Genomic DNA, 19,460 nt, shown 5'->3' with positions numbered 1-19,460 from the left:
ACCTCAGGAAAAGGGGCATTTTCTAAGCCTCAACAAAAGCAACCCTGGTCTTCCGAGGAGACCCGGTGCCTTTCCTCTGGTCACAGGTGCTCTGGGGGATTTGCACTGATAAACAGGGAACTCCTGCCTTGGGTCCCCTGGCAAGCACGCCCACCTTCCCTGACCAGAGGAAAAGGACCCCCCTCCCCTGGCCCCCCAAATAAGTCAGGCCATAAATACACAGGACCCCTCTCTGTGGCTTGGCTGCAATTTCCTCTCTGGCTGACTTGTCCCTGAATAGAAGCGCGGCGGGCCAGGAACACGTGATGAGCGCTGGCTCAGGGCTGCTGGGGTGGGGGCTGGGGTGTGTGTGTGAGGAGGTGCCACTGGCAGGGGAGTGATTGGAGTGACATCAGCACAAACAAGCCATGTGATGCCTCTCTTAACCCATCCCGGAGTCACAGCCCTTCCAGGGCTGCCCATAAAAGGAAGTCTTTTTCACTCTGTAGGATCCCAGACCTTGTTTACACGATCTCCACAAGAAAACTTTCCAGTAGGCTCTAGAAGGATTTATGGGCTGATAAACCTCTTCTTTAAAAAAGCACATGTTTTACAACTAGTTGGCTCTGGTGAGGCCGAGCCTTCCTCTCCCGGACGCCCTCTTCTGGGGGCCGGGGAGGGGTATGTGCGGACCCTTTACCTGGGGCAGGAGGAGATCAAACGGGGCTGCTGGCTGCCCTGCCTGGGGGGAAGGGTGAAGCCGTGTAAGGGAGCCCAGGGTGGCCCCCGGGGGGGTGGCGTGAGGGAACAGCGATGACTGGCTCGCTCCCTCCCATCCCGCACACTGAGGGCCCCGGGGGCCACCCTACTCTCGGCCCTGCAGTGCACACACGCGGCTTGTGAGCACAAGCCAAGCAGTGGGATGCAGCGCGGCCTCCGTCCACTCGGCCACTGTCGCAACAAAGACCAGATTCCAGAAAGGCCCGGAAGGGCTAGGTGAGCCCCTCCTCCACCTCCTCCTGGCAGCCTGGAACAGCCAGGATTGTCTCGTGAGCCTCTTCTCAGCTGGGGCCAGCAGTGGGACAGCAGGACCGCTGGACCCCCCCACCCCACCCCACTCTGTCTTCGGGCTGAGATCAAATGCAGGGCCCAGGTACCCCAAGACAGCCCACGGTCAGAAGGCTGCGCAGGCGAGGATGACCATTCCTGACTGTCCGGATTCTACTCCGGCGCCCGAGTCCCACCAAACCAGCGTGGATCACCGGCGCCAAGGGAGCCTTAACCGGTAGAGCCTACTGAATCGGTTTCAGGTGGGCTCAAAAGTTCAAATTCTGGCCCACGTGCTGTAGACCGCCCCTGACAACTGTCCGGACGTGTGACACTGCGGAAGTGTTTCTGAAGACCAAATGGCTTCTTGGCCCAGGGCTTACGACTCCAAGCGTCCCCTCTGCTCGAGCTCTACCCTGCGGCATGAGAACCCGGTCCCACCGCCCCACTTCCGAGAGCTAGGACCCAGCCTTGCCACCATCTCTGGGGTGTCAGCAGTCCGCATGTAGCCAGAGGGACGCAAGGACATTCGTGGTGTAAGTACAGAGCCGTGAGATGGGCTGTGTCATTGATTTAAAATGCGAACCACCGGCGAACCACGAACCAAAGCTGATCTCGTGCCCCTGGTTAAATTAATTCAAACGGAGTCTCAGCATTAAGACTCCCAAGCCTGGATGGGACTCTATGTGGCTTGGACCACTCCGCCTTTCCTTGAAGCCACGGTGCACCTGGCCACTGGGGGACGGGTGTACCGGCCACTGCAGAGCAGTCCACCTCACCTGCCTGCGCGGACACTGAGCTGAGGGCCCCCGGCAGCCTCTGCTCCTCACACCCAACCCCCGTTCAGACCCCTGGAGCCACACCATCGAAGGGTCCCTCTCCCACATGGAGGCCCAGCAGGGCTTTGGGGCAATTCCCAAGAGCTCACCAGACACTCCCTATACAAGCAATTCGCCTCCTTTCATTTTGTTATTTTCTTAGAAGGGAGAACAATCCGCCAAGGGGGGGGGCGGTTCTGGATGGCAAAGCCGGAAATGCCTCGTGAATTAAACATCTAATATCCACCGGTAACCTCTCCGTGTGAGTTTCCTGGTCAGTCCGTGCTGGGAACAGGAAATGCGCTGCCTTTCCCGCGGCAGGTGGGCTGCTTCCCACGCCTATTAAATTAGTATCAAAACTCCGGTCACCAGGAGGTAGCTCAACTCTAGGAGTCCTACAAGTTTCTCGGCGGCCAACATTTATCCCAAAGAGGAAGCTCGAAAACAATACCTCTCCTCCCATCACCCCAAACCACGTGAACACAATGCACACGTGCTTTCTTGGACTGTCTCTGAGCTTGCTACCACGCCACGGGCTCCAGCCACCGCCTCTGTCCTGCACCAGACACCTGGATGCGAATTCAGTGCACATCACTCCTCGTGCTCCATGACTTAGATTTCCGCTCTGAAGGAAGACCTTTCTTATAATGCACTGACAAGAATACGGCAGCCACACCGTTCGGAGAGAACAGCCCCCAGTGACCCTCCCTCCCCCTGCCGAGCAGGCCCCCTGTAATCTCCAGCCACATCACGGAGGGCTGCCCCCACAATGTTAGGCGGGAAAGGCGACCATGGTTTCTGCTCTGCTCTGGAATCATTTGCTTTAGGGCAGGGGAGGCAAGCTACAGGTGATTGTGGCCTACTGGCTGGTTTTGTAAGGCCTAGGAGCTAAGAATGTTTTTTTATACTTTTATGTGGTTTTAAAAAAAAATCAAAATAAGAATATTTTGTGACGCGAGGAGTACGGGAAATTCAAACTTCAGTATCTCCAAACCAAACTGTCTGGGAGCACAGCCGTGCCCAGTCGTGTGGCACATGTGACGGCTTTGGCTCTGTGACAGAGGTGAGTGGCTGTCACTGCGACCGTGTGGGCCCCTGGAGCTGGAAAATATTTCCTCTCTATCCTTCCAGAGGAAGCGTTTGCTGAGCCTGCTCAGGGAGAAGTCAGCTGCCTGGCCCCTGGCCCCATGGGGTGCCACCTTGCAAGTGGGTCCCAGCCCTGGTCAAGCCCACTGCAGACAGCGGCCTTGGGTGGGAGACTCAGGCTGCAGCTGGCCAGCTTCCGCCTTCAGACACTCTGTGGGATGACAAATGCTAATCATTGATTTCAACTCTTAAGTTTGGGATAATGTCCTGCAGTGGAAAACTGGTACGGGTACAGGTCGGGAGAGGGAGCGTTTCCACGCTAGGCAAGAAAATGCACTAAGTGACTTTTTTTTTAAACTAAGTGACCTTTGAGTCTCTTCTAACTTTGGGTCCTGAAGTCTAAGAGGCTAATTGGGAAGGTTCTTGAGGGACCTGGGAAACCCCGTTGCCTCCCACTCTGTCTCCGCCACCCTTTCCCCACCCCCCACCATTCACACTGCCCACTGAGAAGAGGAGCCTCCCGTCACTGGTGGGCCTCCTCTGCGCCCCAGGTCGAGGACCATGCGAAGTTCCCATGCTGGGCCCAGGCTCGGATGACCAGTGGGTTCCCCTGTCCCACCACACACACACGAGCAATGCAAGGATGCTGCTTTCCCTATGGCAGTGGTAGGTCCTCTCTCATACTTCCATGCAAACTGTCCATGGGCTAGAATCGGCTTCAGCTGAACAAACATTCACAAGCAGCAGCTACAGGGCACAGGGCCCAGCTAATGTGCTCCCCAGCACAGGGATGCCACACTGAGTCACCCCCAGTCCCCAGGCCCTGCAGCTGGGCAGTCAGGGCCATGGGAACAAGGCTTCCCACACCTCCATGGAGCTAGGGAGTCAGTTTTGGTAGCAACCCAGTCCTTCAGAAAAAAACACAAAAGCCTGGTTTGTTGATGGACAATGGTTTCTGCTTCCCAAGCTGTGGCAGCTGGACCCTAAGATGCTCCCCGAGATTCCTGCCCCTGTAACCCCTCACCTGAGTGCGGGTCGGACCACGGATGACGACGGGATTTCCCTCGGCTATTTTAGTTTTCTCCTCAGCTGACTCTGAGTTAACCACAAGGGAGATTATCTGGGGGAGATGTGGCTTAATCAGGTAAAACAAAAGGTAAAAGCAGTGGAGAGAGGGTTTCCTGGGTCTGAAGAAGTAAGCTGCTCAGGTGGGAGAAGACAGTCTCCGGGAGGGTGACAGTCCCGCAGCCACAGGACTGAATCCTGCGGACAACCTGAGGGGCGTGGAGAGGGAGGCCCAGAGCCTAGGATGATGGTGGCCCCAGATTTCAGTCGGCTGAGACTGAGCAGAGGGGCCAACCCACCTGTGTCTGGATTCCCACCCCAAGGAAACTGCTGAGAACTCATATGAGCAAGACTTTCAGGCTGTTGAGGCCAGTTTCCCTGGTTACCTGACAGGTATCTGCCTCATGTTTGCAAACCATCCTGCCGCTCAGAGGCAGCCTGAGACAGTGCTCACGTGAGGCAGATCTAGGGGGTCTTCCACATAGACACAGGCGCAGCCCCGCAGTCCCTCTGGGATCTTTCCTCACGTGAAGCCAAACAGGTCCTGAAAAGCGCTTCTGGAAAATCCCTGAATTGGTCCCCAGGTCCGAGGTACTAGTGGTGGTAGCCTACCTTCCACCCATTGGGATCCAGAAGAATCTCCGGGCCCCACCTTCACGTGCGTGTTAAAACCAAGTGCACCATTCTCTACCTGTCCCTGTCCTGCACCCGACGACCCCGCCCCAGGCCACCTTCACAGCCTCCTCTGACTTGTTCCTCCTCCGCCAGACAGTGAGGCCCAGCCGCCTTCCGCAGCCCTGGCCTCCGGCAGCTTCTCCTAAGTGCAGAGCAGCGAGGCCCAGGAGGCTCGAGGACGTTCTGCGTTAGGCTCCCCGGGGGTCACTGCCTGAAGCTCCAGGGAGCATGACCCATGGTTTACGACTTCTGTCTACGCTCAGCAGGGAGGACACCTGAGGGCAGCCCCACGGCGGAGGCAAGTGCAGGTGCCAGTTCTTGCAGGCCTGCCCACTGCTGCGGGAGGCTCTGGAATGGGGTTAAGAGCGCTCACGGTCATGCAGGTATCCCCCATGACACCCCCTTTTTAAACTTTGCAGGGAGAAGATGGGTAAGGATTGCTTTGGGCAAATACTCCACAGAGATGTGTGGCCTGAGAGGACCAGTGCCAACTGGTCCATCAGAACCCTAAGGGAGACGGAGGGAAACTGAGGCAGCCCCATGAAGGCACAGGTTCCCACCATCAAGAAGACCCTCTTCGAAACCGCCCCCCCGGCCATCATGGTGTCCCAACGGCCTGAGAGACTGGCTCCCAGAACTGCACCCCCCACCCCAGGTCACGGGTCAGGGAACATGGAGGGGGTGTGGCAGGGGCCCAGGGAAGACATACAGCATGTCGGGACAGTTGTCCGGCTTGTCCAGAAGGCCGCCCTCCATAACGAAGCGGAGGACCTGCTCGTTGGACAAGCCCTGGTAGGGCTGCTCGGCCAGCGTGGCGATCTCCCAGAGCACGACCCCAAAGGACCTGTGGGAGAGAGGGGACAACATGAGGGCTCAGAAAGGGGACCGCTGACCGCGCTGGCCCTGTCCGCCCAGCACCTGCCGGCCCCGGGGGCAGCCACCCGTGCATCCTGCTGTGGGCCCGGCACTGGCGAGCTGTGCACGTCCGTGTCCCTCAGATGCTGCTCAAGGCTCCTGCACAGGAGACACAGCCCCAGGGCACAGTGGAGGAAGCCAAAGCAGAGGGGGTTTGCAGGGGCCCCCAAAGGACTAGGAAGCACCTGAGCACTCCTGTGAAGCCCGGACAACCTGAGGTCAGGGCCCTAGCTGTGCAGTGGGCAGGACAGTCTCCCAAACGCACTGTATTCTGTAATCCAAACAGATCCCCAGGCCCTGCCGGGACCGTGGTGCAGTGGGCTCAAACGCAGCCTAGGATAGCCAAGCCGGTGAACGAGCTGCCCCGATTTGGGAAGCTGTACCCAAGTAGCTCTCAAGCCTGCCTGCAGAGTAGAGTCTCCTGGAGAGTTTTTAAAACACACGGTGCCTCGGGTCCCTGGCCACAGTTCGGATCCCATCAGTCTGGAGTGCTGGAAAACTCACCGGGGATCCCCCAGGGCCAGTGGGGGGCAGTGGGGAGAGAAGCACTGGGGGGCTATGGGAGCTGCCGGCCTGTGAGGGGCTCAGTCTCATGGCGGGGGTGGGGCCCCCGAGGGAGCGAGGAGGGCGGGACTGGCTGGTTTTGGGGCTCCCGGGCAGCTGGGCGTCCTTAGGCAGAGTTCAGCCAAGTGGCAAAGGGGCCGAGAAGTCAATTCAGCAAGGGGAGCAGTGAGCGACTCTGCCAAGCATGCCGTCTGTCTGTTGGTTTAGAAGATCCAACGACCCGAAAACAAATTAAAATACATATACACGCACAGCAAAAGGTCAGGCGGGTAGTGTTTAAAGAGGCAATGCTGTAATCTGCAGAATAAAGGTGCCTTCCCGACACACACGGCCGGCTTGTACAGCTTCTCCTCCGTCTGTTTGCCTTTACATTCGGATCATTTCGGTGGAATAAAGCAGGCTCGCCAGCAGCCCATAGCCCGAGGGGCTTCCAATGGGACTCTGTGAGGCCAGGGGTGCTGGCAGAGCCGCATGGAACATTCTGGGGCCCGGCGCTTCCCGCTCAGGATCCTGAGCCAGGAGGGGCTCAGACTCTACCACAATTGTGAGCGGAAGGCTTCTGGGCAAATTGCTGTTGAGAGTAGACGTGGGACATGAAGACAGAATCTTAGCAGAGGACGCACCCACCCAAGGTCCTTTTTAATTTCCAGTGGCCAAGAAAGAGTCTTTAATGTTGCGTAAAGGACCTAGAAAAGCCAGAGACCGCAGAAGCCCCGGTGTGGCGTTCAGAGGCTCAGCTGGGGCGGCCGGCCAGCTTCTCCATCAGCTTCGGAGGTGCGATCTCCTACTGCAGGGCACCTGGTCCCAGCGGCCCATGCCCTGGGGGCCACCGCTGCCACGCAGGGCAGCCCAAGAAACGGCCAGCTTGCCGTGTTTGCTGACTGCAGGCCGGGGGCGCATCTGTGAACACGGCTCCCTCCCGAGACACCTGTGCTCCGCAGGCCACAGTACTCACTGGCTCACTCACTGCTCCTGCCTGGACCCTTCCAGCTGCTCTGGCTCAAGCTCCCAGACACGGTCACTTAGCCGTCTGTAAACTTCACATGTCACAACCACAGTCTATCCCACACCCCTGTTCTTCTGGCCTCACTGGGGCTGTCCACCCTGGGTCCCCTGTCCCTCCACCTCCTTGGCGCCCAGCACCGCTCCCCAGGATCCTGTTGGGGCGCCAGCACCTGACTCCATGCAGCCTCAGGCTTCAGCTGATGGGAACATCTTAAACCACAGTGCCGGGTCCCACTCCTGGGTCCTTCTGCCTTCAGCGGCTCTGCGGGTCTTTGCAGAACCTGAAGGATCAGGCCCAAGCCCCTGACACAGCGCTGGTCTCTCTCTCTCCAAACCCCCTCAGGGGAGTCCCATCGTCCTCCAGAAGCAGCAAGCACATCCTGCCATCATGGCTTCCCCTGCATTCCCGCTGCCAGGAACCTGCACCCTCACAGCTCCAGCTGGGGCAATTCATACTTTATGGTGCCGCACGACCCCATCTCTCCTGGCCAGGCTTCCATGACTCTAGTCCCTCAGGATCACTTCCTCTTCTCCGTAAGACTTCGCCCCTCAAGGACAGGAGTCCTCCCACCACCGAGCCTTTCCTGGGCCTCACCAGGCCCTCGTGATCACACCCGTGAAGTAACACAGCAGGTAAGAGGCCCAGCTCTCCCCCAGAGGCCTACCCCGAGTGACTCCTCTCTGATGTCAGTGTCGCTCGTCAGGCAGGACCACTTAATCCTGGAGTCTGGTCATCCTTCTCGGGATATGACCAGCTGCAGGGAGTCTATGGATGGAGGCTGAACCGACTCTACCCAACACCGAGACGCCTCCCTGGCATCCCGGATTGTCACAGGAGCCATTTAAACATCAGTCAAGCTCCTGCGGGCCTCACGGGGCATGTAGACATTCCCAAACAGACCTCACCCACGGATGGAGCAACCAAAGCCCCATGATGTCCCAAGGGTTGACCAAGGCCACACAGCCAGTCAGGGACACTGAGAAAGAGGCAAAACCCATGTGTTTCTCGAAGCAGGTACTTAGCAATGTGGCACTTTTTATGTGAACATAAAACCAAGTCACGAATTCCGTGGACACGGCTCTTCCTGAAACATCGAACAAATGCCTTCGTGTGCTATCTTTTTGAATTATGAGCATTGCTTTCCCCAGAGACGGTGCAGCTTGCTGTGAATCTCGCAGGTCAGTTTGCTGTGAATCTCACAGGTCAGTGCTGGCGCTGCCTGGGGTTAGCGTTCAGGGACCGCGCCTCTGCATACAAGACCAGATCGTGTCACTGTCCCACCTGCCAGCAGCTCAAGACCTACAGAGAGATAGATCCATGTTCCCCTCTCTCATATTTGAGACACTAGAGAAGCAGATGATTGTAAGTGGGTGCAACCAGCCCTGGATATTTGTGGCTGTTTGGAAACCTTAGTGAGTCAAGAAATGAAGACTGCTGGAGACGGTCCGCATACCAAGGAAGGGAACACACTTGTGTCTCCTGACCCGAAGGAAATGCTGGCAGGGGCACAGGGCTAGAGAGGAGCCAACACCGGGTCCAAGGGCCTGGGAATAAAATCTCAAAGGGGCACAGAAAAATGTGGAAATGTCCAAACTGCAGAAAAGAGCCCCCTTCCTGTGACTCTGAGGCCCGTCTTATCAGAAACACAGCACGGTGTGCAGCTCTGCCTCAGAGAAGGGCCAACAGGTACCACCAAGAGACAGATCTGAGCCTAACATGAGCAAGACCAGCAAAGAGCAGGGACGTCTTAAGAAGTAAGTGGTCTGTTTCCATCCCTGGAGATGTGAGCAGAATCTGCTCAACTACTAGCTGTCGGACATCATGGATGGGACCTAGGGGCTGGATGTGACCACACAGATACCCCCTAGGCCTGGGATTCTGGGGTCTCCTTTATAAAGTCAAATAAAATTCTTTGTCTCTCTTTCTAGATTTTCGACTGTTTAGGAATGACTATGCTATTGACTATATTCTAAAATGACTGGGGCGCGTGGGTGGCTCAGTCAGCTAAGAATCTGCTTCTGGGTCAGGTCACAATCCCAGGGTCCTGAGATCCAGTCCCACGTCGGGCTCCCTGCTCCGTGGGGAGTCTGCTTCTCCCTCTCCTTCTGCTACTCCCCCTGCTTGTGCTCTTTCTCTCTTTGTCAAATAAATAAACAAAAACTTAAAAAAAAAAGAATAGGGGCACCTGGGCAGCTCAGTTGTGAAGTGTCTGCCTTCAGCTCAAGGTCATGATCCCAGGGTCCTGAGGTTGAGCCTTGTGTCGGGCTCTCTGCTCGGTGGGAAGCCTGCTTCTCCCTCACCCACTCCCCCTGCTTGTGTTCCCTCTCTCACTCTCTCTCTCTCTGCCAAATAAATAAATAAATAAATGAATAAATAAAATCTTAAAAATAAAATAAAATAAATAAGAATAAAAACCTTAAAAAAAAGATTTCCGTTCCTTTGACAAGCTTTAAATCCTAGGCGCTCTTCACCAACATCTTGGCTGGCCTACCCTACCTACCTGTGTTACCCTTGAAGGCTGTGTTAAAAAAAAAATAATAATAAATCTAATGCCTGGACATTGAATGGAACGAATACCAAATACCCACTCTTGTTTATTTAAATATATGATTGGTTCATGATCAATGCTATCAAGTGTGAGAACACGGGCATCAAACGCTCTCTATGTGTCCTTCTGTTGCTGTTTGTCCCAGTTGTTGCTAACCTGAGTTTGGGCAAAATTTGCCTGGAGATATTAATAACTCCAGTTTTATCGTCCTATTCTGCCCCTTGTTTTCCCTGGCTCTCACAGTTTTCTCTATTTTATCATACTGTAAGCTGACCTTGGAGCTTTTGGAAGCGCAGGGGCTAGAATAATGAGATGAGTGAACAGACCCAGGCCTGTCCCCGCCCCATCATCTCTACATCTAAAAATGACGGTGTGCACTTTGATTTGACAGCAAAGGGATAACTACCCGGACAGGCTGATTGCAAAACAGATCTCATATGTGAACTCGAGAAGCAACTGTGCTTTGCCGGGTCATATTCAAATGCTATTTCCAATTTGCACCTGTCTTCAAAGGAAGATCCAAGGCCCTTGAACTGTGAAAGGTACATGAGGTTAAAAAAAAAAAAAAAATGATGTCGGTCACTATTTAAATAGCTCCTGTGTGTGCTCGTCCAGACAAGTGGAGTGAACAACTACCATTTCTATAACACATCAGCATTGGGATCTCCGGAGGGGATAGCCAAGAAATGAGCTGACATGCTAGAAGGCAGATATTCAGGACCTCAGCCTGCCAAGGACCCCAGTTGTATTTTAGAACCTGACCTCCTCTCTACAAGGCTGCTGATGAACCACAATAGTACAACTAAGAGTTCTCTGCACTCTGCAGCTGGTAAGCTTTCTACCCTGAGACACATTGATCTTTAAGGGAGACATTCTGCTTTCCATACCATCCCTGGGTCAACGATGATGGGGCCCACGGAAAAAGGACAGAAGCAGACAGGACCAACAAGAAAACATAGCCGGACTCATACGCTTTTCATCTAAATAAAGAAATGTCTGCAACCTCAAGTTTGAATCAGGTAAGGCAACCATGCACATGCAAAGTATCTGTTGGGAAAGATAAAATGAGAGCAGGCAGGCCGGGGAGAAGGTGAAGTTCTCTGACTGCTGGTGTTCTGTCACTAGGGCTCCTGGCCGCTTAGCGAGCAGCTACGGATGGGAAGAAAGGTTGGTCCTATATATTTTTCAGATCCCACAAATGCCCTTAGCGAGGTTGCCCACAACAGGAACCTTATACAATGCAGGAGTGTGGCCCACATAACACTTTTGGGCTGAAGCTGGAAATGGGGTAAGAGTGAACAGAAAACAGGAGAAAAATAAAGCCCTTGAGACTGAGCCAATGGGATCTGTGGAGGCTGGAGGGTGCCGGGCTTGTGTTACAGAAAAGTCTCTCATACCAGACGTCAGAGTGAGTGGTGAAGACTCCATCCTTGAGAGACTCGGGGGACATCCAGCGCACAGGCAGCAGCCCCTTTCCTCCTTTCCGGTAATAGTCTGTCTCGTAGATGTCTCTCGTCATACCAAAATCTGTAAGGTGGAGAGAAGGGCTGCAGGTGAGGGTCCCATGCCCACATCCAAGGGGGAGTGCACTTTAAGGAGGCTGGACCTCAGTGTTCACAATTGTATAAGGCAGACTCAGCAAGGGATAATTGATTAATCACATGACAAGGAAATACCAAGAAATCTTGGCTTTCAAATAGGTTTCTAATTTGAGTCTCCAAAAAAGTTAATTCCAGAAGTGCTGTGGTGGCTGAGTAGGTTAAGCGACTGACTTTTGATTTCAGCTCAGGTTGTGATCTCAGGGTCATGAGATTGAGCCCCAAATTGGGCTCCACACTCAGCCGGGAGTCTGCTTGAGATTCCCTCTCTCTCTCTCTCCTTTTGCCTCTCCTCCTGCTCTCTCTCCTTCTCTCTTTCAAATAATCATTTTTAAAAAGTTAACTCCAAATGAATAAAGTTAATTTCTTTATTTACTTAAAAATGAGAAGCATTTACAAATTATCGAGCCATATAATTTATTAAGAAAATACATACTGTGTAGACCCAAAGGTCACTTTTATGTGGTTTTAAAACCTGGTGAAATAAACAAGGGCGTGTTGACTCTTATTGCCTTGGTAGCACTGCCTACTGCCAGAGGAAATAAGGTAGTTTTGCTGCTTAATATGGGGGAAAATATTGAAATTACAAATCCACGGGGGAAAAAAGTACCCTAAGATGCCGGGGAGAGGCTATTTACTAGGCCCCTGGAGCTATTACTCAATAATGTTTTTCAACATAATACTCCCACTCATTTTTGGAAACTTCTTCCATTTTCCAGTCTCCAGAAGATGTCACGTAATTACGCTTGAAGGCAGGCTTGCTTTATAATCCTAAATTATTGCTTCTTTGTCAGATTTTGATTTTCCACTCAATTGTACAACCTTTTCTTACAGGGACTCTTCCGTTCTCCTTCCCAGGAGAAAGGGCTGCTCTCCTTTCTAAAATGTTCATTCATGTCTCTAACTATGCCACAAAGCCGTCAGGCTACAAAGCAAACAACACGGGGAATAAAGTTCCTTGGACGTTAACCAACACAATTTACTTGTGCTGAGCTGAGGGCCATCAAACTGCCTCTGGTGAAATTACTTGTCATGTTTGTAATCCAAGAGACACTGGGCATAGGAAAAATAGGGGTTTTGAACCCTAGTGAAGAATAAAAATGAATGCTGAAGTCTTATCTTGGAATTAATCCAGTGACATGCAAATGAGAGGACTTGCCTTTATTTGCACAGAAATGGAAAAAAAAAAAAAAAAGGAAATTCCAGAAAAAGAACACAAGTTATTTTTTAACACAAAAGAGAAATTTCAAATTTTAGTGAGAAAAACCACAAGTACCAGGAAAATGTCACTATAAATGTGCCACCTCGTTAAACGGCAAATATGGACTTCTGAAGGCAAGAGGCACAATACTAGCTCTCCCACCGTGATGTGAAGCCAGGAAGAAAGGAGTGTGAACTGAGCTCCTGCATGTAACAGGAAGAGGGTGGGAAGCACAATGCCAATGGCTGGAGGACATAACATCTACAGAGGCCTAGGCATGTGCTTATAGCCACCTGAACCCACTTCTTCCCACCATCTCATCTGCTGTATCAGCATGCCCATCTCAGAGGGACAGAGACTGAGGCTCATAGAACTTCAGGCACTTGCCCCAAGTCTTATCTGTTATTGGCAGAACCAGGATTTAAGCTCAGGCCTTCTACATTCTCTGGTGCTGGGGAACGGGCGCTGGATGGCATCTCTGTGGGAACAATCTGAGTCCTCATGGAGAAGGGAGGGCAATGCAAAAGCAAGGGCAAGTGAGCAGGAAGCACAAAGAAAGCCCAGACAGCAGCCAGAGAGGCTCTTCCTTGGAAACCCGGGAGCATGACAGCCTCTCAGGCTTCAAGGTGCACCAGATGTGCGGAAGCTTCAAAGGTCCAAATCCAGGGACCAGTGGCTCCTGAATGAGTAATTCTGAGGACCAAGGGATGTTTATTCTATGATACCGTTCCACTCATCACCTCTGTCTCCTACAGATGGCAAATCTCATTTGGTAACTATTCTAGAGGCGATACTCACTGTTCACAATTGAAGGTCCCAAACAGTTCATTCAGAATCATTGCTAAAGAAAAAAATTATTGCTAAGACTGCATTTCCAGAATAGACAGTTCAAGAGCTAGACAAAGAGGTGAGTTTTATTTCACTTTATTATCTTTTCCATACTTTGAATGCATCATGCCATTCCCTTTGGGCCTGCAAAGTTTCTGCCGAAAAATCAGCTTATAGTTTTATGGGGTTTCCCTTGTATATAACTGTTTTCTTTTTTCTTGCTGCTTTTAAAATTCTCTTTATCACTACTTTTAGCCATTTTAATTATTATGTATCTTGGCGTGGACCTCCTTGGGTTGATTTTACCAGGGGCTCTCTCTGCTTCTTGGGTCTGTTTCCTTCTGCAGATTGGGGACTTTTTCAGCTATTATTTCTTTATTTTATAAATTTTCTTTCTCTTCTCTTTCTGGCACCCTAAAATGTGAATGCCATTATGTTTGATAGTGTCGGTGACTTCCTTTAACCTATCCTCTAACTTCCTTTACCCTATCTTTTGTTCCCGTTCCCTTTGGTTGCGTTTCATGACTCTCCCTTCTAGCTCATGGATCTGTTCTTCTGTCTCCTCTACTACTTATTCCCTCTAGTGTATTTTTAATTTCAGTTACTGAGTTCTTCATCTCTGATTGGTGCTTTGGTATATTTTCTATTGCTTTGTTGAAGGTCTCAAATGAGGTCCTCCACTCTTTTCTCAAGTCCAGTGAGTATCGTTATGACCATTACTTTGCATTCTCTATCAGGCATATTGCTTATCTCTGATTTGTTTAGCTCTGTTGTTGTGATTTTGCCCTGTGCTTTCATCTGAGACATATTCCTCTGTCCCCTCACTCTCTGTGTCTGTCTTTATGTGCTGGGACAGTCAGAAAAATCAAAGAGGTTAATTTTAAATAGATTTTGGATATAAAGTGTCCCCTGCAGTTTCTCAGGATAAATATTTGATGTTTTTCTGAACCATCATCATCTCATAGTAGGAAGATAAGGGTCCTGGTAAGAGCAGGTATATTCCTGGGCAGTTCTGAGGTTGTATGTGGTTTTTGTTTTGTTTTGTTTTTAGATCAGGATTAAGAGATCAAGGCAAAGCCTACACCTAAAGGTTGAAATAAATTTCTAACTTACACCTGAAATGCAATCCAACCCCCTCCCCCCGCTTTTTTTTTTTTTTTTTGGTATTTGAGTGGATGGTGGCAACAAGAGGTCTAACCAGCAGGTTGGTTAGCGAAGTATTACAACAGACAGGTCACGAGTTTAGAAGTTGATCAACCTGTGCACGAACCCCAATTAGCAGTGATATTCCCTGACCTGAGGGATTGCCACTGCCCTGTCACTGCTCCTATTCTATGTAGGGCCCTCACCATCAGGCGATCTCACCTCTTAGAAAACTCCATGGACTACTGGAAGACAAAGCTCCTTTCAGGCTTAGAATAAATATTAGGGGAAATACTGATAATTTGGATGGCAACTTTTATTCCCAAGTCAAAAATCACCTGAGGATGTCGCCTCAATTATTTGTGTAACTAATGCTTAGAACTGTTCTGCCAAGAAATGCCTCAAGTGCCAGGAGAGGCTACCTCAGGGACCACGGCCTCAGTCCACCCTTGCCCACTACTTGTTCCGCTGTGTCCACATGTGCAGTAGGGATTTGAGCCAACCCGGCCAGATTTTTGATCGACTATCAACTGGAGACAACCACGTTATTCCCAAGAGCAAGACTCTGTACTCATGCGATGCATTGGAAAACCTCTTTGCACATGGGCTAATACCAGCTCAGTTCCTACAACATGAGTAAGTTTAGTTCTTGCTCGGCTCTGGAGAGCTAAGAACACACCTCCGATTTTGACTGTGAAATCTTCGGCCACCATGCAGTTCCGGGCGGCCAGGTCTCTGTGGACAAACTTGTTGGCGTTGAGGTATGCCATGCCGTCTGCAATCTCCCCAGCCATCTGGATCATCTTGCTTAGGCTTGGAGGTGCTAGGACTGGATTATTCTGTTGGAGATTAGGAAAAAAAAAAAAATTCAAATGAGAATTTAGGCACTCTTCCCACCCTACATTCTTTCAGGGTGCGCAAATCCATCTTGGTTCAACCTGAGCGTCACAGGTCATTCTGCTAAGAAACAGGACTTGCTCAGAAGGAACATATTATTATGGAGACCAGAGTATCTGCTTTGTGGTAAAGTCATGCGCTTGCTCACTGACCACATCACACAAAGCTACAGCGAGAAACACCAATTAGCACAACTGGGGACCAGCATTTTCTATTTTGGGTAGCACAAAAGTTATTTAAAGTGAAACTAACAATTTCTGATATTACGAATTCTTGGTTATTCAATTAAAAAAAATTTTTTTTAAAGATTTTATTTATTTATGTGACAGAGAGAGACACAGCGAGAAAGAGAACACAAGCATGGGGAGAGGGAGAAGGGAGAAGCAGGCTTCCCACTTAGCAGGGAGCCTGATGTGGGGCTCAATCCCAGGACCCTGGGATCTTGACCTGAGCCGAAGGCAGACACTTAACGACTGAGCCACTCAGGCACCCCTCGGTTACTCAATTTTTATCAGTTCCTATGTTCCTTTATTTCTATAATGAAAGTCCAGGTAAAAGGATGGAGAAGATATTACAAAGGCTATGTGGAAATAAGCAGGTGTGTTACCCAAATGGACACCATATGCCTTTTTTCCCACATGGGCACTGTTATAAAATTACTTGATCTTTCTCTTTCTCTTCAACGTTCTTCTAAAGTACAAAAATAACAAGATTAATGTTTTCACCTTACAATATGGCATTCCTTGGATTATCGTTTTCCGTGGGCACCAAGGAAAACGGGCACTTGCCAATTAATTTAAGTCCAGGTGAAGCTTATTTCAGAGGCGGATGAATACAAAACAGTGACAAGTAACATGGATAAGAATTTCCTTTTTGCAGAGGAGGAGAATACTGGCTTTAGAATTAAAGAGCAAATAATAATCATAATAAATCCATTTGGAAAAAAAGGTTTATATAAGACATGTGGCCAGGGCACCTGGGTGGCTCAGAGGGTTAAAGCCTCTGCCTTTGGCTCAGGTCATGATCCCAGGGTCCTGGGATCGAGCCCCACATCAGGCTCTCTGCTCAGCAGGGAGCCTGCTTCCTCCTCTCTCTCTGCCTGCCTCTCTGCCTACTTGTGATCTCTGTCTGTCAAATAAATAAATAAATAAAATATTAAAAAAAAAAAAAAGACATGTGGCCAAATCTCTCCATCCTCAAAAACAAAATACAAAGCCAATCAGCTTGCGGCAGTTTAGATGCTAACCACCTCTTGCTCATGCTGGTACAGTAGATTTTACCTCGGTTTCCCTGACTACAGAGAATCTGTTACAACACTGCAAAGCCACATTTCTCCGACAGGTCCCACACGCCACCTCCCCTGCTCAAACCCTGTGGAGTGTGGGCACAGCATGCCTGGGTGGGGTCACTGCTGGGAAGACAAGCTGGGACCATGCATGGAAAGTGCCTGACAGTGCCTGGACCCTGGGCAGTAGTTGGCTTGGCGGCAGTTGGCTTTGTCCAGGGACGTGCTAGTTTCTGTTGAAAGCTGCCTTCTAGAAGCAGGGTAACAACCCTCCAAGTACTTTCCAGTGAGTTCCCTACACTTGGTGTACCTTTACCTCCTGAAGAGACTATCAACACGGTCTCTGGTGATTTAAAATACTTATCAGTGAGTTTCCCAGGGAAGTGACATGATGTCCCCAAGGGTAACCCCGAGCCACCACTTTCTTTTACACAGGAACGTTGTTTAGACAAGCTGTTTCTCCCCCTGGACCCACCAGGGCCTTTTTAACCTTTTCGGGCCTCCAGAAATGCATGGTATGCTAGAAAATGTGAAGTTTATGCTCACGATCCTTCAGCTGAGGAGTATTAAGTATGTGTGTTTACTAGACGTGGTCATTCATAATTAATACGAAAAACAGACTCAATGAAAGGAACCTGGTTATAAGTATCAGAAGAGAGGGCTGACACTTTGTCGGCTCACGGTGCCTCAGTGCTGTTCGTTCAGACATTTTAGAGAGCGGAAATCTTTCATTTGCTTAGAGCTACTGAAGACATGTATACACAAACACCCACATTTAGCCAAGTAAATGAGCAAATCTTCACTTGGGGAGAAGATGCCAAGGAGAATATAATGAATCTGCAGGACAAGCAGACGTATTTTTATACTTGACATGAGTTAGGAAGAACAAGTTTAAATCTGACAAATCTTAAAGTGAATTCTAGATCTGAAAAGGACTCGGGTAATCATCTTGTCCAACCCTCTTATTTTACACGTGCGGATGCCGTGGTGCAGGGGCCCGGAGCGGCTGCCTGAGGACGGCAGACAGCTAAGCAGCCGAGCCAGGACTGAGACAACGTGTTCCAAATGTTGATTCTGGGCCTGAAGCCGGGGAGGCAGGGAGTGAGGCTTCTGCACTTTTCAGAGGTGCCTCGAAATGAATCTGGTAAGAACTCTGGTGCCATGCCTCTCTAGCCGCCCGTCCCAGGAAGTGGTTCTCATGCATACTAGCTTGTGAATGAGCAAATTGAGCCGGGAAAAGGTATTAAGATTCGGAGAGCTGGGGACCCATGCCAGCAGAGCAGGGGAGAATGGGGTGTGCTGTCCATCTCTCAGCCCGCAGGGGCCTGGGCCACACTCGGCCTCGTGACTCTCCCGGAACCACAAGCATCATCTGCTGTGGATAAAGGAAGCCACACGTGAACAGGTGTTCAGAGTTCAAATTAAGGAACTACTACGATGTGGGGGATAATGAAGCTGCAGATTAAAAGAAAACAGAAGATTAAACTCAAGCAGAGAAAGGATGTAGGCATTCAAAAGGGGTAGAGAAAGGGAAGGACCCTGGCAGAGGCAAGCAGGTGCAAAGCCTACTCAACGCCAAGCAAAGTCAGGGTAAGGGTTAGGATTTTAAACCCATGGAGGCAGCCCAATGAAAGGCGGATGTTGTTGGTATTATTTGTAAGTGTTTATCTACGGGGCTATTCTCAGAATTCCTCCCTTTACAGGTCATGCTTCCACATGCTAAAAAGATGGCCTGTGGGTTCCTGCCACAGAAGAGGTGACTAATGAGAAATTGCCTAGGATTTCTGCCAGTGTAGACTGTGAAGCTCGTAATGCAAATGGAACTTTTCGCCTAGATGAAGAGACGGTCCCGCTGAGACGATTATCACTCTAGATCAGGATCCAGCCTGACCTGCAGGTACAGTGTGAGAAACAGGGCTTCCTAGCCTGGAAGGCGCAGACCGGGCTGGTGTCGGGGGCGGGGGGGGGGGGCAGGTGGGTGGGGAGGGGCCCGTAAATGAGCCGACCGCTTGGGCACGGAGCTGAGTGGGAAACCATCCCGGCAGGAGAATCGCATCCACCTGACACAGAACTCTGACAAGCGTTGACTCATACACTGCTTGCCACCACCACTGACCCTGAACCGGGCGCGGCTGGGCCCGGGGTGGACAGCCAACGCCAGGGTGGAAGGGAGATCTGCTCAGAGGACCAGTGAGCAGAGAGGTCAGGGGAGGAGATGGTTCCTCCTGGCCAAGGTCGGCGGGGGGGGGGGGGGGGAGGTAGGAAAGGCTTCAGGGAGGCAGCAGCTCTGACACGGGTCTGCGGGGTGGGAATCAGGGGGCGCTGGCAGTGCAGGGGTAACGAGCGGTGGAGGGAATGCAGCAGCAGATACACAGAGGGGTTAGGTAAGGCGGTATCTGAGGAAGGTCAAGTGTCTCCTGAGAAAGCTCACAGTCTCCCTCTAGTCAGGGAAATCGTTCTCACGAAGGACCAAGCGTGCAGCAAGAAAACATTTGATGCTGACAGTCAGTAGATCTAAAGACGCCGTGGCTCCTGGGGGAAGGCATTCGAGAGAGGACGGGTAACGTGGAAGTCGGTTAAAACCAAAACTGACCTCTATTTCTGGCCTCAGAGACCGGAGATAGCTTTTGAGATCGCCCCGAGTCATCAGTTCCATGATGACCAGCGTCGGCTGGCCCTGGGACACCACGCCCAGCAACCGCACCTGGGAGGGAGGACAGAAGGGAAGGGCTCAGAGGGTGAGGGTGGCCCACCACGGTCCCCACCCACGCCGCCGGCACTGCAGAGCCCAGATGGGCAGGCCCC

General features: G+C 51.2%; 1 protein-coding gene across 1 annotated transcript in view; it reads right to left on the bottom strand.

Annotated features, from left to right (window-relative positions):
* The window catches only part of IGF1R (insulin like growth factor 1 receptor), a 300,467-nt gene that overhangs the window by 9,952 nt on the left and 271,055 nt on the right, over positions 1-19,460 (bottom strand). The window contains exons 17-20 of the mRNA XM_082736451.1: positions 19,249-19,359; positions 15,153-15,312; positions 11,101-11,230; positions 5,380-5,514 (exon numbers count right to left, since the gene is read on the bottom strand). Coding sequence (XP_082592577.1) covers positions 5,380-5,514; positions 11,101-11,230; positions 15,153-15,312; positions 19,249-19,359 — 536 coding nt within the window. The remainder of the gene's footprint in view (positions 1-5,379; positions 5,515-11,100; positions 11,231-15,152; positions 15,313-19,248; positions 19,360-19,460) is intronic.

Source organism: Mustela nivalis (assembly GCF_964662115.1).
Source record: "Mustela nivalis genome assembly, chromosome: 6".
NCBI classification, from domain to species: domain Eukaryota; kingdom Metazoa; phylum Chordata; class Mammalia; order Carnivora; family Mustelidae; genus Mustela; species Mustela nivalis.
The sequence above is the reverse complement of the archived record's forward strand: the minus strand, read 5'-3'. Positions and strand labels throughout refer to the sequence as shown.